The sequence below is a fragment of the Scyliorhinus torazame genome, chromosome 3 (genome assembly GCF_047496885.1).
Source record: "Scyliorhinus torazame isolate Kashiwa2021f chromosome 3, sScyTor2.1, whole genome shotgun sequence".
NCBI lineage: Eukaryota > Metazoa > Chordata > Chondrichthyes > Carcharhiniformes > Scyliorhinidae > Scyliorhinus > Scyliorhinus torazame.
The window spans coordinates 18,722,228-18,744,807 of record NC_092709.1 but is presented as its reverse complement, the minus strand read 5'-3'; the positions used below and the strand labels follow the sequence as shown (position 1 = coordinate 18,744,807).

Sequence of the window (22,580 nt, the reverse complement as noted above, 5' to 3'; positions counted from 1 at the left end):
ATTAGGCTTTTAATTCCTGGTCACCATTACTAAGAATGACTTTCAATTCCAGATTTCAGTGATGCTGATGTGAGCAGGTATTTGTGTTACAATGAGAACACTTAAGATAAAATAATGATCTCCGATAGTATTTTAGTTCTACTTTGCATGACGCACACTCTTCATTGAGACATCACTATTCACCTAAGGTGACGGTGTTTATCTATTAATAAACTATCAGAGAATGGGCGCGCCAAGGGCTGCAGGCTTCTATCGCCAAATGGAACTAAGTAGCTCCAGGAACCGCAGATCCTCTGGTCTACACCCATTGCAGCATAAAAGGGGCGTGGATGATTTCACAAATTCTACAAGCTTCACCCTGGAAGTGCATGAGCAATGCCATGGGGTATCGGCCAACGATGAATGAGTCAAGGAATGCTGACATGACGCAGGAAAGGAAGGGGAAAGTACTGCGGTGCGATAACCCTTACGAGGGCCACGAGGGAATCACAGATTGATCTCCCCGTGGGCTTCGCAGAACGCCAGTTCCCCTGGTGAGTGGGCGGTGGCCGGCCCAGCTGGGGCTCGTTAGCGGGACCTTTAAATGTCGCCTCCAGACCTGGACAGTCAGTTCCCGGTAGACATGGGCCGGGACGTCTGTCTTGTGAGCCGCGCGGTGCAGGCTTTATTTTCAGTTTAAAATAAACCAGTTTGGCCTTTCACTCCGCGCCCCCAGGAATGATTACATAAAGGATGGCTGAAAATCAGGAAGTGGCAACACTGGACCCTTCAGTGGTTTCTGACTGGAAAACCCCTACTGATTGCACTTTCGACAATGTTATGAAGGAAAGACAGACTTGCATTTGTTTGACGCTTTATTTCACAGCCAGTTTAGCTCAGGTGGCTGGACAGCTGGTTCGTGATGTGGAGTGACGCCAAGAGTGTGGGGTAAATTCCCACACCTGCTGAGGTTACACATGAAGGCCCCGCCTTCTCAACCTTACCTGAGGTGTGGTGAACCTCAGGTTAAATCACCACCAATCCGCTCTCCCCCTCAAAGGGGAAAGCAGCCTGCGGTCATCTGGGACTATGGCGACTTTACTAATTTCACAACCACTGGATGTCTCAAAGTGCTTTGTAGCCAGTGAAGTACTTTATTGAAATGTACTTATAATGCAGAACATGGCAGCAGCGCGGGTTCAATTCCTGTACCGGCCTCCCCGAACAGGTGCCGGAATGTGGCGACTAGGGGCTTTTCACAGTAACTTCATTGAAGCCTACGTGTGACAATAAGCGATTATTATTATTATTACTGTTAGAAAGCAGGAAACATGACAGATAATCAATGAACCCCAACAAACAGCAATGTGATAATGGCCAGCTAATGTTTTTTGTGATGAAAATCAGAGGATAAATGTTGGCCAGGACACTGGGGACGCCCCACCTTCTCTTCTTCCAAATGGTGCTTTGGGATCTTGTACTTCCACCTGAGCTTGCAGATGGGGCCTTTAACATCTCATCCAGACATCCACTGGGGTGTCAGCCTTAAGTTTTGCACGTAAGCCCTGGGGTTGGACTTGAACCAAGAACCTCCTCATTCAGGCGTAAGTGTGTTACAAATCGCACCGCAGCTAAATAGCATGCAAAGGGACTCACAAAGTAATGGTGATTACATCCAACAAGAATGAGTACGTGTTGTCAGTTTGGTTAAAATAGCACTTGTGGCCAATCTATAAGCGACATCTTGAATGGATTGCCGCAGTCCAATTACCTGCATGAATGTGGTTGCTTGTTGAATCTTCCGCCAACTTCCTACTTGCGAAGCCGAATGAAATGACACGATCAGAGGATGGGATGTAGGCGAGGGTGTGATAGCTAAATAATAGAAGTCGATAAATACAATCAGCTTGTTTGTGTCAGCGTGGATGCTTCGTAGCTTGCATTTAGATGACAGATTGGAATATTAGCATCAAGAATCCAATGAACAGATTACTGAATGTTCAGAATAACTATTTGTCACAATGATTTTTAAAGGATGTATTTAAATCATGAATGAATGAATATCACTTATTTTCACAAGTAGACTTCAAATGAAGTTACTGTGAAAAGCCCCTAGTCACCACATTCCGGCGCCTGTTCGGGGAGGTTGTTACGGGAATCAAACCGTGCTGCTGGCCTGCCTTGGTTTGCTTTCAAAGCCAGCGATTTAGCCCAGTGTGTTAAACAGCCTTGTTTGATAATGGTATTCCGAAGAATATTCTTAACTGTTCACAACACACTCGCTGTTGCTTAGGTAGTGTGAAGAGTGTAAGAAATGGATATATATAAATAAAATTAATAAATAAATAAAATAAATATATATCTCCCTGGGATAGGGTGTATATATCTGCTGCAGTAGTGTTTTTTAACAATCCTGGTTTGAAAGACAGACAGCCTTTGTGGCACAAAAGGGGCAATTAGGATGTCATAAATGTGAAATCATCTTTTTTTTTCAACCTTCTTTACGTTTGCAAGGAGGCCAAATGGTGTTTTGTTATGATTGCTGGGGATTGAGGAACATCATTGAAAGGCACGACGGTGGATAGGCAATGGCTAATATTTAAAGAACATATACATTGCAACAGTTAAAAAATATAACCGGGACGGCATGATGGCGCAGTGGTTAGCATTGCTGCCTCACGGCGCCAAGATCCCAGGTTTGATCCCGCCTCTGGATCACTGTCCGTGTGGAGTTTGCACATTCTCCCCGTGTTTGCGTGGGTTACGCCCCCACAACCCAAAGATGTGCAGGGTAGGCGGATTGGCCACCCTAAATTGCCCCCTAATTGGAAAAAATTTATTGGGTATTCTAAATTTAATTTTTTTTTAAATACAACTGGAAAAGTGCCCTAAAGGAGGTCCAAGAGATTGTTTAAGAGGGGAAAACTAGGGTATGAGAGTAAACTTGCAAAGAACATAAAAGCAGACTGCAAAAGCTTCTCTGAGTATATATAAAGGAAAAAGATTAGTGAAGATAAATGTAGGTCCCTTACAATCCAAAACAGGATAATATATAATGAAAAACAAGGAAATGGCAGAGCAATTAAAAAACTACTTTAGTTCTGGAGGAAGATGCAAATAACCTCCCAGAAATGCTAGGGTACCAAGAGTGTAGTAAGAAGAAGGAATTGAAGTAAATTAATATTAATAAAAAAGTAGTGCTGGAGAAATTAATGGGACTGAAAGCCGGTAAATCCCCAGGGCCTGATCATCTACATCCCAGGGTACTAAGGGAGGCAGCTATGGAAATAGTGGATGCATTGGTCGTTATCTTCCAAACTTCGATCGATTCTGGAACAGATTGGAGAGTAACGAATGTTAACTCCACTATTTAAAAATGGACGGAGGGAGGAACAGATCAGTTAGCCTTGTGTCAGTGTCAGGGACAATGCCAGAGTCTATTATAAAGAATGTGATAATAGGCCACTTAGAAAATATCAGTGGGATTAGACAAAGTTAACATGAATTTGTGAAAGAGAAATAAATTTTGACAAACCTGCTGGAGTTTTTTGAGGACGTAACTAATAGAATAGATAAGGGAGAACCAGTGTATTTGGATTTTCAGAACGCTTTTGATAAGGTCACACATAAGAGTCAGTGTGCAAAATTAAAGCACGTGAGATTGGCGGCAAGATATTGACATGAATTGAGAACAGGTTAACAGACAGGAAACAAAGAGTCGGAATATTTTTTTGGAGTGACACAGCGTTCAGTACTTGGGGCCCCAGCTGTTCAAAATGATTTGGATGAGGGAGCCAAACGTAAGGGGCGGGATTCTCCGACCCCCCACCGGGTCGGAGAATTGCCGGGGGTCGGCGTGAATCCCGCCCCTGCCGTCCTCCTAATTCTCCTGCCCCTCAAAATCCGGCCCGGCGTGAGTCTCGCGGCCCGCCTCGGAGAATGGCAGGGTCCGGCGTGACTCAATGGGCCCCGGGGCTGACCGAATTCTCCGGCCCGCGATGGGCCGAAGTCCCGCCCGTCTGTTGCCGGTGCCGCCAGCGTAAATTAGAGTAGGTCCCTTACCGGCGGGTCCTGGCGGCGCGGGCGGGCTCTGGGGTCCTTGGGGGGGGCGCGGGGGGATCTGGCCCCGGGAGGTTCCCCCACGGTGGCCTGGCCCGCGATCGGGGTCCACTGATCTACGGGCGGGCCTGTGCCGTGGGGGCACTCTATCCTTCCACACCGGAGGCCGTGGTTCTCCGCCATTCCCGGTGTGGAAGCGAATCCCTCTGCGCATGCGCGGGGATGACACTAGCATGCGCTAGCGCTCCCGTGCATGTGCCGACTTGCTCCGGCCGGCGGAGGCCCTTCGGCGCCGGTTGCCGTGGCGCCAAGCCCCTTTCCCGACGGCCGGCGGGGCGCCAGCCACTCCGGGGCGGGCCTAGCCCCTGAAGGGGCGGCAACCCGACGTCGGAGTAGTTCATGCCTGTCCGTCCCGCCGGGACCCCCCGCCCTGCCGGGTAGGGGTGAATCCCGCCCAAGATTTCCAAGTTTGCTGACAACACAAAACAAGGTAAGAATGTGAGGAGAAAGTAAAGAAGCTTCAAAACAATTTAGATAAGTTGAGTGAGTGAATAAATAAATGGTAGGTGCAATATAACGCAGATGAATGTGAAGTTAACCACTTTGGTAAGAAACACAGAATGGCATAGTATTATTTAAATGGTGATATATTGGGTGAAGGGATCTAGGTACCCTTGTACACCAGTCACCGAAAGCAAACATGCAAGTGCAGAGGATGGTTAGGAAGACCAACAGGATGTTGGTCTTCTTTGCAAGAGGATTTGAGTGCAGGAGTAAGGATGTCTTACTGCAGCTGTATGGGGCCTTGGTGAGACCACACTTGGGAGTATTGCGTGCAGCTTTATTCTCCTTACCTAAGAAAGGAGATACCTGTTACAAAAGGAGTGCAGCGAAGGTTCACCAGACTGATTCCTGGGATGGCAGGATTGTCCGATGAGAAGAATTTGGGTCATCTAGGCCTGTATTCACTGGAGTTTAGAAGAATGAGACGGGAACTCATTGAAATGTATGAAATTCTGACAGGGCTGGGAAGACTGGATGCAGGAATGACGTTTCCTCTGGCTAGGGGGTCGAGAACAAAGGGGCACTATCTGAGGATATGAGGTAGGCCATTAAGGACTGAGACGAGGAGAAATGCCCTCGCTCAATAAAGAGAGATGAACCTGTGGAATTCTCTATCCCAGAAGGTTATGGAGGCCAAGTCATTGAATAGACTTAGGAAGGAAATAGATTTCTAGACACTAAAGGAGTTAAAGAGTGTGGGGAGAAGAGTGTGGCAGTGAAATAGAGGATTTGCCAAAGTGCTGAATGACCTGCTCCTATTTTCTATGTTTCGGTGTTAACACTTGGAGTTAAAATAAGCTTGGAATAAGAATGTGTCGCGTTCCCTAGCTCTGTCTCTGCCAGGACAGAACAATACCCTTCAACTGCAGTATCAAAAAAAAACATACCAAATCGGCGGCACGTGATGCGGTGCTGAGGACCCAGGTTCGATCTCGGTCCCGGGTCACCATCCCTCTGGAGTTTGCACATTCACCCTCGTGTCTGCATGCGGCTCATCCCCCCCCTCCAACCCAAAGATATGCAGGGTAGGTGAATTGGCCACGCTAAATTGTCCTTTAATTGGGAAAAGAATTTGTGTTTTAAATGCCATACCTATTAATTACCCCAATAGTCACCCTTGGGACCTCTTTAATTCAGGGAGCCAATTAGAGATGACTTATGCCACAGGCACAGACCAATCAAAATTGCCTGGGATTACATCGATTCGACAGCGAAGAGGTGATTTAACCCAGCATGTCTATGCCAATGTTCATACTCGACACATGCCTCCTCCCATTCAGTTACCTCCTCCCTCTATTCTTTTCACAATAATTTAATGGGGGCGAGGAGAGTGGTGATGGTAGCACAGTGGTCGGGGCATAAGTAATCCAGAGAGTCAGGTTACTGCTCTGGGGACCCAGGTTTAAATTCAATTAATACATCTGCAATATACAGATAGTCTCAGGTAATGCTGACCAGGGCAAATAATATCAATTGCCATGAAGAAAATCCATCTGGAGCCCTAAAGTCCCGTTCGAGAAGAACATCCATCCATACCTGGTATGGGCTATGTGTGACTCCAGATTCACGGCCATGTCCCATAAAATAGAAATACAGGTAACAACTCTCCCTTTTATAGCATCAATGCTATTTAAATCAACCACGCTGTGTTGCAATGGATATTCCATAAAACCATAAGACATAGGAGCAGAATTAGGCCACTCGGCCCATCGAGTCTGCTCCTCCATTCAATCATGGCTGATATTTTTCTCATCCCCATTCTCCTGCCTTCTCCCCATAACCCCTGATCGCTTTATTAATCAAGATTCACACTCTCACTACTCACGGTGTCGAGAAATTCCTCCTAACCTCTGTTACTTACTCCACATTAATATGGGCTAATTTATAGTGGACAATATTCAGGCGAATGTCGCCCTTTCACATTCGATCATTTGCTCCAATGGTGGGGGTAAAATATAGTAAAACCAAGTCAGCTGAGAAGTTTCTCAAGGGGTATTTTTAAAAGATTGTATTGCACAGCATTTTGAATGTGGTAGTCCCTTGATCAGAGTGGCCTGAATGTGGAGGCAGCTTTGGAGAGACGAGCAGGCGGATTGCGCTTCTTCAAGCTCCAGCGTCACTCACCTGCCACAGGCTATCTGGGAAACCTCGCCCTCAATTTGCTCCACCATTTGAAAGGTGCTCACGTTGGCTGTCATGCTCAGTCCCAGCTGCCCGGCACTTCCATCTCCGCACGTGAAAACTCTTCCACCCTGCAACAAGGGGACACCATATTGAAACTAGGGCGAGGCCATTCAGGCTAAAATCAGGGACCACTTCTTCACGCAAAGAGTAGAGGAAATCTTAAATCTCTCTTCAACACCTCCGCACACCCCTCTCCACCCCAGCTTGGGACATGACAGGCACTAATTCTGAAGCTCTTCATTCTCTGTTTCACAGAATTATAGAATTTACAGTGCAGAAGGAGGCCATTCGGCCCATTGAGGCCGTGCTGGCCCTTGGAAAGAGCACCCTACCCAAGTCCATACCTCCACCCTATCCCCGTAACCCAGTGACCCCACCCAATCTTTTTGGACATTAAGGGGCAATTAAGCACGGCCAATCCACCTAACCTGCACGCCTTTGGATTGTGGGAGGAAACCGGAGGAAACCCACGCAGACACGGGGGAGAACGTGACGACTCCGCACTGACAGTGACCCAGCGGGGAATCGAACCTGGGACCCTGGAGCTGTGAAGCAACTGTGCTAACCACTGTGCCAGCGTGCCGCCCATTTCAATTCAGCCTTAAGATATGTAAACCATTAGGGGCTGTTTAGCACAGGGCTAAATCGCTGGCTTTGAAAGCAGACCAAGGCAGGCCAGCAGCACGGTTCAATTCCCGTACCAGCCTCCCCGAACAGGTGCCGGAATGTGGCGACTAGGGGCTTTTCACAGTAACTTCATTGAAGTCTACTTGTGACAATAAGCGATTTTCAGTTTTCATTCTCTGCAACTGTAAACGTAGCAGTGTGCGTCCAGAGAATTACGTTGCCCTCCACATTAGGATACCAACCTTTTCACAGGGCCTGGACTCAACGTTCTCTCACTCACAAGATTATGTTGTCCGTATCACAGCAATTGGATTTGAGAGCATCCCACGTCTGTTGCTATAACAACTGAACTTTTTCACTGCTCGAACAAATGGATAACAACGAGGCCTGCGAAGGCCATGGAGAGAGGACAGCAAAGATTCACCAGAGTGGGTCCAGGGAAGAGGAGCTTCAGTTACGGAGACAGTTTGGAGAAACTGGGACTGTTTTCCTTGGAGAGGCCCAGTCTGAGAGGAGATTTGACAAAGGTATTCTAAATCACGAGGGGTCCGGACAAAGCAGACACCGCTTGTGAAAGGATCGAAGGATCTAGAATGTGAGGGCACAGATTTAAGGTAATTGGCAAAAGAAGCAAAAGCGATATGAGAAAAAGCTTTCACACCGCATGTGGGTAAGGTCTGGGGTGCGCTGCCCGAGGGCGCGGTCTAGAATGGGAACAGAGTCCCATAGCACGCAATTAGCCGGGTGTTTCCTGTCGTTCAGAGCGCCGTGAAACACCCCAAACCGACTGGCCATTCGGGTAGATTGGGAGGCTCAGCGGGGAATGTACGGCTGAGGCTGTACTTAGTCCCATTTTCTGCACTGACGATCTCCACTCGCTGGAACTCCTCAGTGCAGGAGATCACGCCCGATCCATGTCCCGGATGGCACCAGCAGTGTCCAGGGTGCCACCCTGCCCAGAGGGTAAGCACCAGAGGGCATCGATCCCCTGGAGACCCCCTAGTAGTACAGTTCCGAAGGTCATCGTTTGAGCAGACCAGCACTGCACGGTGCTCACCCGAGATCTCCAAGGCGAGGGGGTCCCACCCATTGTGGGTGGAACCACGTTTTAGCAAATCTGCATATTAGAGTGAGACAGCTAGTGGGAAAATGGCCGGCATTCACATCACGATGCCTTGTGAGATCACGCTAGATCTCACGAAACGTGGCGAGCCGGGTAGATTCCGGAAGAGGGATCTCCCGGCATCTACCGGTCGCGTTTCACTGCATTACGCTGCCTTTCGAGCGCAATGCAACCTGTAGATCTCTCCCTGAGAGAGTGTGGTGGAGGCAGGTCTGATCGAGGCATTCAAAAAACAGTAAGACTGTTATTTAAAGAGGAAATGTTGCAGGGTTATGGGGAGAAGGTGGCAGAATGGCCAACAGTGAATACTCATTCAGAGAGCCAGTATAGACATGATGGGCCGAATGGCCTCCTTCTGCACTGTAACAATTCTGTGATACTGAACAATATAATGCATTTAACATAGAACAACACCCCAAGGTGCTTAATGGAAACAAGTGACATTTCAGGGATAGAGTTGTTCCCTAACTTTGAAGAGAGGGAGGAAATATACCCCTGACACCTTCATCAAAGCAGGCGGGATTCTCCCGAATCCCCCGATGGCCCGGCGCCGGCGTAAAAAAATGGCGCGAACCACTCCGGCGTCGGGCCAACTGAAAGTTGCGGAATCCGCCGCACGTCCGGGGGCTAGGCCGGCGGCGGACGGGTTGGCGCCGTGCTAACCAGCGCCAAAGGGCTGCCGCGAGTTAGCGCATGTGCAGAACCGCCGGCGTGGTTCCATGCATGTGCAGAATGGCCAGCATATTCTTCCGCATGCGCAGGGTGGGGTGTCTTCCCCGCGCCGGCCATGGCGGAGCTTTACACAGGCCGGCGCGGAAGGAAGGAGTGTCCCCACAGCAGAGGCCCACCCGCAGATCGGTGGGCCCCGATCACGGGCCAGGCCACCGTGGCCCCCTCCACCTCCCCCCCCCCTCCAGAGCCGGATTCCCCCCCCCGAGGACTGCACCAGCCGGCCTACCAGCCAGGTCCCGCCGCGTGGGAATCAAATGAAAACACTGGAGTTCCACCGAAGCACCTTTTTTTGACATATCGACAACAATCTTTTTTAAAATTTATCTCCTGAAATATATTGGTATTTTTCCCTTCACTTCCTCGTGTCAAACCTGCCAGCCACTATTGAGAAAGCCCCATGGGTCCCAAGAAAGAATACCTTTGTTAGCACAGCGGTATGTTGACTTCCACAAGAGATGTATGCGACATTGAACCTCTTCATTTGCTTCACACGACATGGACTGACTTTATCTAGTGAGAGAACAACCTGCTTTAATCATGGAGATTTCTGCTTGGCATGTAGCATTTTTACCATGTGGGAAAATCTTTGTACTCTACAAAGCACTGGTACCACGCGCTTAACCAAACCAGCGGAAAGGAAGTGAGGTGATTTTTAAGGACTATATTTTCCTTTTGTGCTAATCTGTTTTTAAAAATGTGATGGTCATAATTTGCTTGGGTAATGGGGGGGGACAGGAAACCAGTTGGTTATTACTCGTAATCAATACAGCTCCTTTCACACTTCTGAAACAACGAAATTGCCACTTGACTGGTGTATATTGTGAATAGTTCACTCATCACATCATGAAGTGTGCAATAATGAACTATATTTGCAGGAGAAGGTTTTGCTTCAGATTTATGAAGGTGATAATGGATGGAACAATATTAAAAATAAATTAAAATTGACTTACCAGGGATCCTGTCCTGCCCAGGAACTACATGGGAGCAATCCACTGGAGTTCGCTAGGTCCAGGGTGAGGGGGGAGATGGTAGCGTTGTGCTAATATCACTTGATTAGTAACCCAAACACCCATGCCATTGTTCTGGGGACACGGGTTCAACTCCCACCGTTGCAGGCTGGTGGAGTTTAAGTTCAATTAATTAGTGAGGAAATTTGGATTGAACACTCCTTGCCATAATGGTGACCATAAAATCATTCTTAATTGTCGTAGAACAACCTCTGGCCCATTAGGAAAGGAAATCTTACCTGGTCTGGCCTCACATCAATGTGGTTGACTCTTAATTGCCCTCAAAGGGCAATTAGGGATGGGAAAAAAATGTTGGCTTTGCCAGTGATGCTAACATATAGAATATATAGGGAAAAACCTTCTGGGTTTCCATAACGTTATTCCCTCTGCATGACCAAGGTTCATAGTGCTTGGCACCAGCAGACGAGAAACACAATCTCATCGATCCTGCTTTACAGGCTCCCCTCCGAGTAACCTCAAGAGGAAATTGCGTTCTGATGTGTTCTTACCATCTTGGTCTTTAAGCCCCAGCTGTCCATGACTGTTTTTTCCCCAACTGAACACTGTCCCTGAGAAAGAGAGGGCGAAACTGTGCCTCCCTCCTGCAGCGATCTGAGCAATTGGGATCCCAGTCAGAGATTTCACACGATTGGGTTGAAGTTGGCTGTAAATTCCTTCACCAAGTCCCAGCTGCCCGTATGTGTTCTGTCCCCAGGAATAGATTGCGCCATCTAAAGAGAATGGTCAAAGATTTTAACTAGACCGTCCAACAATAGGTACGACGATGAAAATTTAATTTAAGAAGTAATAACGCGTTACCTTTAGAAAGAGCAAGTGAGTGATAACGGCCACATGTAACCTGCATCACCGGAACTTTGATTTGTCCTACTCTCCTGCAAATGAAAGGAACGTATTTTTACAACTCTCCCATCAAAGTATGTGAAGGTGGCGTGATAGATGACATTATTACAGTGATGGTGCCAGAGTCAGTTTCCTTACTCCCCTGCACACATCCCGCTGCTGCCATTATAGAATTTACAGTGCAGAAGGAGGCCGTTCGGCCCATCGAGTCTGCAATGGCCCTTACAAAGAGCACCCTACTGAAGCCCACGGATCGACCCTATCCCCGTAACCCAGTAACCCCCACTTCACATTTTTTGGACACGAAGGGCAATTTATCATGGCCAATCCACCTAACCTGCACATCTTTGGACTGTGGGAGGAAACCAGAGCACCCGGAGGAAATCCACGCACACACGGGGAGGATGTGCAGACTCCGCACAGACAGTGACCCAAGCCGGAATCGAACCTGGGACCCTGGAGCTGTGAAGCAATTGTGCTATCCACAATGCTACCGTGCTGCCCCCAATAGTAGAGGCAGGGTCACTGAATATATTCAAGGTTAAGGTGATGAGGCATAACCCTATTGAATGGCGGAGTAGGTTTATGGACCAAATAGCCGACTCCTGTTCCTACCTTTTCCGACCTTATGATCTTACTCCCCTATAAATGCAGGCCATGTCTTCTGGTTTTACTGTTTTGTACAAGGGGAATTTCCAGCCTGATCTAAAACTGATTGTGTTGAGGCCGGTAAAGATCCTGGCAAGCTTTACAGCTTCCCCACAGGCAGCTGGAGCTGGAATGAAAGCTTCATAGTGCATCACAGTCACTTGCACCAGTCCCACTTTTGGGTTGTCTGTTTGGATTAAAAAGCAACTCGGTGCCTGTGATGGGAGAGATGGATTGGAGAGTTAATCGGCAAGGACGGTCCTCAATCGGGGCCACCACCCTTCCTGTAGCTGGCTAAACAATTATAGCTCGCAATTCCTCCACCATGAATCGCTTCCAGGCTGTCAGGAGAGACCCTCTGTTTGATCTACAGGTACATTGAATGGACAACTTTGCCACTAGTACAATAGGTTTGGTCAGATCAGCAGGGATCTAATCAACTTCAGAGAAATCAACTTCAGAGATTAGAACTAAATGTCTGATCAGGATTAGCTGTGGCTCAGTGGTGGAAATCTCACCTCTGCCACCTTCCGTCTGTCTGTCTGTCCTTCTGCATGTCAGTCTGTACGTATACTTTAAAGGTACTTTATTGGCTGTGATGTGCTCAGTGTGATGAATGTAGGAATTTCAGATAATATTGTATGATATGTATTTGGTGCAGTAAGGGTTAAAAGTTTAGTGTGTGACTGCTGCGGTCATGTTTTAAAAAATCCTGGCTTGAAAGGCAGCTCAGCTTTTTGGAGACAGAGGTTCAATTAAAGCGTCGTAAAAGTTTGAGCAAATGGACTTTTATTTATATTAAGAGGGTTCCCTGGGGAATAGATAATTAGGAGATATTGGGCGTCATTCTCCGACCCCCCGCCGGGTCGGAGAATGGCCGTTGGCCGCCGTGAATCCCGCCCCCGCCCCCGCCGAAGTCTCCGCTCCCGGAGATTGGGCGGGGGCGGGAATCCAGCCGCGCCGGTTGGCGGGACCCCCCGCTGGATTCTCCGGCCCGGATGGGCCGAAGTCCCGCCCAGGAATTGCCTGTCCCGCCGACGTAAATCAAAGCTGGTATTTACCGGCGGGACCAGGCAGCGTGGGCGGGCTCCGGGGTCCTGGGGGGGGGCGCGGGGCGATCTGACCCCGGGGGGTGCCCCCACGGTGGCCTGGCCCGCGATCGGGGCCCACCGATCCGCGGGCGGGCCTGTGCCGTGGGGGCACTCTTTCCCTTCCGCCTCCGCTACGGCCTCCACCATGGCGGAGGCGGAAGAGACTCTCCCCACTGCGCATGCGCGGGAAACTTTCAGCGGCCGCTGACGCTCCCGCGCATGCGCGGGGAAACTGACAGCGGCCGCTGACGCTCCCGCGCATGCGCCGCATTTCCGCGCCAGCTGGCGGGGCAACAAACGCCATTTCCGCCAGCTGGCGGGGCGGAAATCCCTCCGGCGTCGGCCTAGCCCCTCAATGTTGGGGCTAGGCCGCCAAAGATGCGGAGACTTCCGCACCTTTTTGCCGGCGCGATGCCCGTCTGATTTGCGCCAGCTTTGGCGCCAGTCGGCGGGCATCCCGCCGTTGGGGGAGAATTTCGCCCATTGTGTTCAGTTTAGTAAGATTATGTAGTTAATGGGACGAGCAAGGGATTGAAGCAGTCAGGTGTTCAGGTATTCAGTGTTAGTTTTTAGCTGGAAGCGGGGCTGAGAAGGTTTCTGAAGAAATACAGCCAGAGATTCTGCATTATTCTGACAGGGGGTCAGGTCTCTTTCTGTAAAGAAGTCTAAAAAGATCTCTCTTTCTCAAAGTGCACTATCTCTGTACGCAGGAATTCCTGAGTGCTAACTATTTAAAATGAATGAAATGAAAATCGCTTATTGTCACAAGTAGGCTTCAAATGAAGTTACTGTAAAAAAACCCTAGTCGCTACATTCCGGCGCCTGTTCGGGGAGGCTGGTACGGGAAAAGTGGATTGGGACTAGAGATGGTTTTGTTGTTTGAGTGGAAGTAAAGATAGCAGTTAAGGGTTATTGTGTCTCTGTATTGATTAACTATTTTCTTGTGTGATTTTAAAGATATTTGAAGACTGTGTTAGTAATAAAGTTTGTTTTAATATACCATATCCCTATTTTTTTGTGAAATCGCTCCTGGAGTGCAGTATCCTTTCCTCATAGTCTTACAAAACTACAATAAAATATTTGAATTTCTGTCCAGTATCTTTGCTACTGTTGGTGTCTGGCCCAGGATCATAATATCAGAGACATACTGACATCATGGTAGGCACCTTCTAAATGCATGTTTTCCTTTCTTTTCCAGGTTGACCCACAGGGAGCACTGGCAAGTAGCTCATGGGTCCACACTCAGTGTTTTAAATTTTAGTTGCGAAATAACGCCCCCGCCAATTTTGGGCAGGACTATGTGACTGGAGAATAAGCCTTTATCTGTCACCCCGTACAAGTCAGTGCATGTTTCATCAGGAGTACCTATGGTTCATATAACCAACAGTAACATCTTCTTTAGCATAGTAAAATGTCGCAATACTTCAAATAAACCTTGACACCAAGCCATGGAAAGAGTTACTACGACAGGAGTGCAGTAGTTAGCACTGTTGCTTCACAGCTCCAAGGTCCCAGGTTCGATTCCCGGTTTGGGTCACTATCTGTGTGGAGTCTGCACGTTCTCTCTATGTCTGTGTGGGTTTCCTCTGGGTGCTCTTGTTTCCTCCCACAAGTCCCAAAGGACATGCTGTTAGGTAATTTGGACATTCTGACTTCTCCCTCTGTGTACCCGAACACGCACCAGAATGTGGCCACTAGGGGATTTTCACAGTAACTTCATTGCAGTGTTAATGTAAGCCTACTTGTGACAATAAAGATTATTATAAAAGATGACCAAAAGCTTGGTGAGAGGTATATTTTAAGTAGTGTCCTAAAGCAGCAAAGCAAGGTAGCGAATTTGAGAGGTTCAGGGAGGTGCTTAGGACCTCAGTCACTGAAGACACAGTCGTCAATGCGGGGCTGATTAAAATTGGAGATAGGTAAATGGCCAGAATTGATGGGGTGGGGCAGCACGGTGGCGCAGTGAGTAGCACTGCTGCCTCAGGGCGCCGAGGTCCCAGGTTCGATCCCGGCTCTGGGTCACTGTCTGTGTGGAGTTTGCACATTCTCCCTGTGTTTGCGTGGATTTCGCCCCCACAACCCAAAGATGTGTAGGGTAGGTGGATTGGCCATGCTAAATTGCCCCCTTAATTGGAAAAAATTAATTGGGTACACTAAATTTATTTAAAAAAAGAATTGATGGGGCAGAGATATCACAGAGCAGGAGGGGAGGAGGAGGAAGAGTGTGTGGGCGCATTTCAGAGGGGGGGTGGGGAGATGCGAGGGGAGGTGGGCAGGCCACAAATTGACTTTAAAACAAGAATGAGGATTAATCCAGTCTCAATCCAATGTTACCAACCCTTTCTGGCATATGAAAATTATACCACATTTACTGGCAATGTGGGTTTTCCTAATTTATTACAAGAACGCTTACAGTTGATCACATACAGTTATGTCCATTCGAACACTCAAATTGGTATGGTAATAACTAGCTGCTTTTAACTCACAGACGCTTTCGAATATTCTCACTAAGAGTAACCAAAGTAAAGCTTGGAATGTAACGGCTACATGTTTATTCCCTTTAGGAGGCCATCTAGTGTTCAGTTAACAACATGCAAGTGCCATACTTATCAGCCAGTAAGCTCATTCTTCATACCTTGGACAGGAAACGATGCTACAGCATTCCCCATTGCCTATCTGTCCATACGTCGCAGCTCCCCAGGCAAAGATAGATCCACTTTCACAAAGAGCCACGGTGTGGTGCTTGCCACAGGCCACACGGACAACTTGCTCTGTATTCAGGGCCATTACCTGTTCTGTAAAATAAAACAGCTTATGTATGTGACATGCATGTGTCATTCACCATAAAACTTATGTTGACCAAGGAACTGCCAACTAACAATGTAACCACATGAAAAAGAAGTGTATTACAAGATCCTGTCAGATACTATTTCACAATGGGTATAGTTAAACATTCCAAATGTGCCTACAATCCTCTCAGCATTATAAGCATATTTACACTCCAGGAGTTAAGGAGGAACATTTCCCTTCTTATCCTGTGTTTCTTCACCATAATCATTGGGCCATCGCTGAGGTCAAGTGGGGGAAGATTTGAGATTTAAGAGTTCTGACCTGGCATCCAATGGTTTCTGGATGAAAGGTGAAACATACTAATTCTGATAATCTCATTTTGTCTCAGTGTACAGAAAACATACATATCCTACACTCTTTCCAGTATAAGAAGCGATATTACAATGGTTGTTTCTTATATTGTCTTCATGTAACGGGAGATGGGGGATGTCTTTGAGCGGTTTACTGTATCTCTTGGACACCGTCATATCTTTTGTTGTCGCTTTGATGATGGTGGCCCAGACAATTCGGAACCAGTTGCTTCTCCAGAATGCAAAGGGGAAAATTGGATTTAAAAAATTATACCGATCAAACCACATTCTGAAGACCTTTTCCAGCCAAGAAGCCCAGAGCAGTCAGTCAGTGGGGGCAATGCTATGTAGTAGGACAGGTTGGTAGAGGACATTATTCCTGTGGATGTTTAACGTGAGGTTGATGTTTTTGTACACCACAGTGAAGGTGTTGACGATAGCTTGCAACTTGGCCTCTGAGTGTGAGCAGATGAAAGCATTGTCTACATTCCGTAGTTCAATGATAAAGCTTGGACCAAACTTGGATCTGGACCACTGCTTGCATGTAATCGTGGAGCAGGCGGAGGATGTTGACAAACTTTTGTGGTCAGCCAAAATGGAAGATGCTCCATAATTCCTCATGGTTGACCATGTCAAAGGCCCTTGTGGGGTCAAAGAAGGCCATGTACAAGGGTCGGTGCTGTTCCTCACATGTCTCACGTAGTTGCCGCGGAGTAAGGATCGGGGACTGAATTCTCCGCCATTGGGATTTTCCATTTTGCCGGCAGCCTGGGGGTTTTACCCGAAGGCGTGGGGCTGTCCCACAATGGGAAACCCCATTGACCAGCCGGCAAAACGGAAAATCCCGATGGCGTGCTACACCAGAAAACTGTTGGGGCGGGACAGAGAAACCTGCCCCATGTCCCTTAGTGGGCAGGATCTGCATTGGGACACTGAGAGGAGTGGTTCAACCACAGGGAAAAGGCGATTAAGGAGGACTCCTGTGATGATATTCCCTTTAGCAAAAAGCAGGAAATTCCCTATTTACGTACCTTTTACATATATGACAAACCTATGATACCCAAAACAATCCATCAGTGTGGGGTTTACCTCACATAATAATAATCTTTATTATTGTCACAGGTAGGCTTACATTAACACTGCAATGAAGTTACTGTCAAATAAAGGTGGAAAGCCCCTAGTCGCCACACTCCGGTGCCTGTTCGGGTACGCAGAGGGAGAATTCAGAATGTCCAATTCACCTAATAAGCACGTCTTTCAGGACTTGTGGGAGGAAACCGGAGCACCCGGAGGAAACCCACGCCGACACGGGGAGAACGTGCAGGCTCCGCACAGACAGTGACCCTAGCCGGGAATCGAACCTGGGACCCTGGCGCTGTGAAGCAACAGTGCTAACCACTGTGCTACCGTGCCACCCACATCCTTTTATAGTAAACCATAGTTGTGATGTTCAATTTTTGCATAGCAAGATCTGTTCTGAGTATATTTCACCTTGGAGAGAGTGCGTGGAGGGCATCAGTTTACCAGAATGATACCTGGACTTCAAAGGGTTAAATTAGGAGAGAATACTAATAATAATCTTTATTAGTGTCACAAGTAGGCTTACATTAACACTGCAATGAAGTTACTGTCAAATAAAGGTTGGGTGGATTGGCCATGCTAAAAAATGCCCCATGAGTGTCCAAAGATGTGCAGGTTAGGCGGGGATGGGGGGGGGGGGGGGGGGTGCTGGCGGGGCACACTTTTAGAGGCACGGTGCAGACTCGATGGGCCGGACGGCAGGGATTGTGTGGATGCCGGGGGAGATGCATTGAGCGCTGGCTGAAATTCACCAGCTCCCAGGTCCTCAACAGCACGGTACAGAATCTGAAATGCAAACATGTTTTTTAAACAATAAAAGGCACAGTACCCCCCCCCCCCCCCACCAAAAAAAAACCCCAGAATGGGGGTCGCAGGTAGAATGACAATCACTGTGCTGCCACTCCTGCCACTTCCCGCTGCAACTCCTGCCTCCTGTCCCTTAGACATTCCCGTGAATCGAAACTCGCGCGAATCGAAACTGACCAAGAAACGAAACAGCAAGAGGCGGAGAAAACGAAACTTGTCAAGTGTGGGAACGCGGAGACTTCATGCGGGCGCTGGCGTTCGAGAAAGCGGCTTCCCGTCTGTCGAACTGAACATTTTTAAAAAATGCCATTTGGTCGATAACGAGAACACGGTCGTTAACTGAGCGCACAGGAGGAATATCCCAGCTGGTGTAAAGGCGCAGGGGATTGGGGAGATGGTCAGGATGTGTCCATTTGGAATTGAAACGATGTTATAATTAATCTCAGGCTAAAAAAACCCAGAAAATACTGGACGATCTCTGCTGAGAGTCAAAGTTTACCCCCTACCCCCCAGCTCCTTACCGAAGGGAGATTGGCTATTTCTCCTGCCAAGTTGTCCTTCCCCGTTGTCTCCGCAGGTAAACACGGTGCCATCGGCCAACACAAACACCCGGTGTTGTTCTCCACAAGACATTCCTTGCACCTCCCGGCCCCGTAACCATCCCGTTTCTTGGGGTGCTGAAGAATCCAGGTCCTTCCCCACCCGGGTGGACAGACCGGCCCCCCAGCACAACATCTCCCCCCCCCCAACACACACACAGCCTGCAAACTCCGAGTATCCACCTCTGCCTGCACCCCGGGAGTGACACTGTTTCTGATGTCGGGTTATCAAGCTGAAAGGTTAACACTGCTCCCTCCCTCTCTGTGGGCGTCATTCTCCGACTCCCCGCCGGGTCGGAGAATGGCCGTTGGCCGCCGTGAATCCCGCCCCCGCCCCCGCCGAAGTCTCCGAAGGTAGAAAAGTCGGCGGGGCGTTAATGGCGCCGCTGCCGCGGAGAATGTCACGGGTCTGCGCAAGGCAGCCGATTTTCGGCCTGCCGATATTCTCCCTTCCGGATGGGCCGAAGTCCCGTCGACGTGATGACCGTTCACGTCGACGTCAATCAAACCTCCTTTTCATCGGCGTGACCCGGTGCTCCAGGCTCACGCCGACCAGCGAGGAGGTGAGTGACGGCTCTGGGCAGGAAATGGCGTGGCCGCAGACTGATTGCCTGAGGAGAGGTGTGTCTCGGCTTGTGTGTGTGTGTGCGGCAGGGGTGGGGGGGGGGTGGTGGTTAGAGTAGGCTGGGCTCCGGGGGAGTGCCGGGAGGGGGTCCGTGCCGGGGTGGAGGTTGGGGGTTGGGGAGGGGGTCCGTGCCGGGGTGGAGGTTGGGGGTTGGGGGGGGGTCCGTGCCGGGGTGGAGGTTGGGGGTTGGGGAGGGGGTCCGTGCCGGGGTGGAGGTTGGGGAGGGGGTCCGTGCTGGGGTGGAGGTTGGGGAGGGGGTCCGTGCCGGGGTGGGTGATGGGGGTTGGGGGGAGGTCCGTGCCGGGGTGGAGGTTGGGGGGGGGGTCCGTGCCGGGGTGGAGGTTGGGGTTGGGGAGGGGGTCCGTGCCGGGGTGGAGGTTGGGGGTTGGGGAGGGGGTCCGTGCCGGGGTGGAGGTTGGGGGGGGGTCCGTGCCGGGGTGGAGGTTGGGGGTTGGGGAGGGGGTCCGTGCCGGGGTGGAGGTTGGGGGGGGGGTCCGTGCTGGGGTGGAGGTTGGGGGTTGGGGGGGGGTCCGTGCCGGGGTGGAGGTTGGGGCGGGGGGAGTCCGTGCCGGGGTGGAGGTTGGGGGTTGGGGAGGGGGTCCGTGCCGGGGTGGAGGTTGGGGGTTGGGGGGGGGGTCCGTGCCGGGGTGGAGGTTGGGGGGGGGTCCGTGCCGGGGTGGAGGTTGGGGGTTGGGGGGGGGTCCGTGCCGGGGTGGAGGTTGGGGGGGGTCCGTGCCGGGGTGGAGGTTGGGGGGGGGGTCCGTGCCGGGGTGGAGGTTGGGGGTTGGGGGGGTCCGTGCCGGGGTGGAGGTTGGGGGGGGGGGTCCGTGCCGGGGTGGAGGTTGGGGGTTGGGGAGGGGGTCCGTGCCGGGGTGGAGGTTGGGGGGGGGGGGTCCGTGCCGGGGTGGAGGTTGGGGGTTGGGGGGGGGTCCGTGCCGGGGTGGAGGTTGGGGGGGGGTCCGTGCCGGGGTGGAGGTTGGGGTTGGGGAGGGGGTCCGTGCCGGGGTGGAGGTTGGGGGGGGGGTCCGTGCCGGGGTGGAGGTTGGGGGTTGGGGAGGGAGTCCGTGCCGGGGTGGGTGATGGGAGGGCAAATGAGTTGGTCCACCTGGCCAGGTGCCAGCCTCCAACAGTTGGACCCATGCGGTCCATGCCACCTGGCTGGGGGGAGGAGGGGATATGGGCAATGATGACATGTCGTCGTTCCCCTCCCCCCCCACCAGGCCGTCATGTTTTCAGACCATCCAGCGATGTTGGCCGCCGTGGTGGCAGCCGCTCATGTCTATGTTGCCCTGGATGAGGAGGAGGAGGAGGAGGAGGAGGAGCGTGCCAGAGAGGCGGCGCAGGCTGCCGCAGAGGGGCAGGCGGCAGCCGCCCAGGCTGGAGGGACACCTGACCGACAGGACGAGGAGGGGGAGGAGGACGTCGCGGCCCCACGGCAACGGAGGCACCCGAGGGCGCCCCGTGTGTACCGGCCCCGGCAGTCATACCAGGACCTCACGGACCGGGAATGCAGGAGGAGACTCCGGATGAGCCGGGAAACCGTGGCACACATCTGCCACCTGCTGGCACACCTGTCACCGCGTGGCACTGGCGGGGGACACCCTCTCCCCGTGTCCGTCAAGGTTACGGTGGCCCTGAACTTTTATGCAACGGGGTCATTCCAGGCACCGAGTGGGGACCTGTCCGGCATATCGCAGACATCGGTGCATCGGTGCATCCGGGCAGTGACAGATGCCCTTTATGCCATGGCGCACCGCTACATCCGCTTCCCCGTGGACCGGGCCAGCCAAGATGCCCGGGCCGTGGGCTTCTCTGCCGTTGCCGGGTTCCCCATGGTCCAGGGCGCGATCGATGGGATGCACGTCGCCGTGCGGCCACCTGCAGAGAACAGGGCCGTGTTCACTAATAGGAAGGGGACCTATTCAATGAACGTACAGGTGGTCTGCGACCACCGCATGATGATCCTGCACGTCTGCGCCCGTCACCCAGGCAGTGTACATGACTCATTCGTGTTGTCGCGGTCATCCATCCCCGGCATGTACGAGGGACGCCATCCCCGGCTGAGGGGCTGGTTGCTGGGCGACAGGGGCTACCCATTGCGATCGTGGCTGATGACGCCTATACGGAGGCCACGCAATGAGGCGGAGAACCGCTACAATGATGCCCATGTAGCGACAAGGGGAGTGATCGAGAGGTGCTTTGGCGTGCTGAAGATGCGTTTCAGGTGCCTGGACCTCTCTGGGGGCGCCCTCCAGTATCGGTCAGATAGGGTCGGCCGCATCATTGTGGTGTGCTGCGTCCTGCACAACATAGCCCAGCAGAGGGGCGATGTGCCGCAGGCAGAGGAGGGCGGAGTGGAGGAGCAGCGGGAAGAGGCCCAGTCCTCCCCAGATGAGGGGGATGGGGGCAATGGTCAGGGCAGACGGGGTAGACACAGGCGGGTGGCTGTCCACCATTACCGGCTGGCCCAGCGGGCACGGGACAGACTGATAGACGCCCGCTTCACTGACTAGATGGGCGTGGGAATCGGGTAGTATGGCCACAGACCGCACACCATGACAACAGCCGACCACCCACACCCCCCACCCATCCACCCACCCAGCACCCTCACCCCCCTCCCCAACCCCACACACCCCACCCGCATGCACACCACCCCCCCACCCCCAATTGCCGATCCACCGGCGGCACAACGGGCCGGGCTCACCCAGTTGCGGGTGGACGCGTGTCTATCGCAGGCCATGGAGAATGATGACAACCCGCCTCCGATGAGCTCCTGACTCTGCATCGTTGGACTATGTCTGACCCATGGCCACAGTACCACCATCCACCCGGACCATCCCTGCATGCGGCTGTGACACTGCAGCGCACGGTCCCGTCCTCTGCCCGGGGGATGTTGATGGCGGCCCAGGGGGAAGGGGGCAGACTCACCTGGGGCTGAGGTAAGACCACCCCTCACACACACACTTGCGCTCAACGTACATGACACCCCCGCACACTTTGGACAGAGCACAAAGGCAGCTTCGGTAGGTGTAACATTGACTTTAATAACCAAAGGACTTCATGCACGTGCCCTAGCCCCTAAAACTCATCTGTGCCCTGCACCCGTGCCAACTTACTCAGTGTCTAATTGTTTGGCCTTACGGGCCCTTTGACTACGTCTACGTGGTTCCCCAGACGGTACAGCAGAACTGGAGGTGGACTCCTGTGATTCCTGCCCTCTGACACTGGATCCCTTTGGCGGCCGTTTCCTGGGGCGTCCTGGCCTAGATGGGCCAGGCTGCGGCCCGGGCGACTGGGATGGCGAGCTGCCAGCCTGTCCTGCCCGTTGCCCACCCGATGCACCTGGGACGGAAGGGGGGGAGTCCGAGGTGTCGCGGTGTACCGGGACCTCCCCTACAGAGGGAGCCGGGACGGACCACACCACCTCCTCCTCCCTCGGGGTGCCCGATGGCCC

At 51.5% G+C, this 22,580-nt stretch overlaps 1 protein-coding gene across 1 annotated transcript in view; it reads right to left on the bottom strand.

The window, feature by feature from the left end:
- LOC140408317 (probable E3 ubiquitin-protein ligase HERC6) overlaps nucleotides 1-18,637 on the bottom strand; it is a 63,988-nt gene extending 45,351 nt beyond the window's left edge. The window contains exons 1-7 of the mRNA XM_072495347.1: nucleotides 18,424-18,637; nucleotides 15,511-15,670; nucleotides 11,095-11,168; nucleotides 10,785-11,006; nucleotides 9,687-9,778; nucleotides 6,727-6,854; nucleotides 1,751-1,854 (exon numbers count right to left, since the gene is read on the bottom strand). Coding sequence (XP_072351448.1) covers nucleotides 1,751-1,854; nucleotides 6,727-6,854; nucleotides 9,687-9,778; nucleotides 10,785-11,006; nucleotides 11,095-11,168; nucleotides 15,511-15,670; nucleotides 18,424-18,637 — 994 coding nt within the window. The remainder of the gene's footprint in view (nucleotides 1-1,750; nucleotides 1,855-6,726; nucleotides 6,855-9,686; nucleotides 9,779-10,784; nucleotides 11,007-11,094; nucleotides 11,169-15,510; nucleotides 15,671-18,423) is intronic.
- Nucleotides 18,638-22,580: the final 3,943 nt, after the last annotated feature.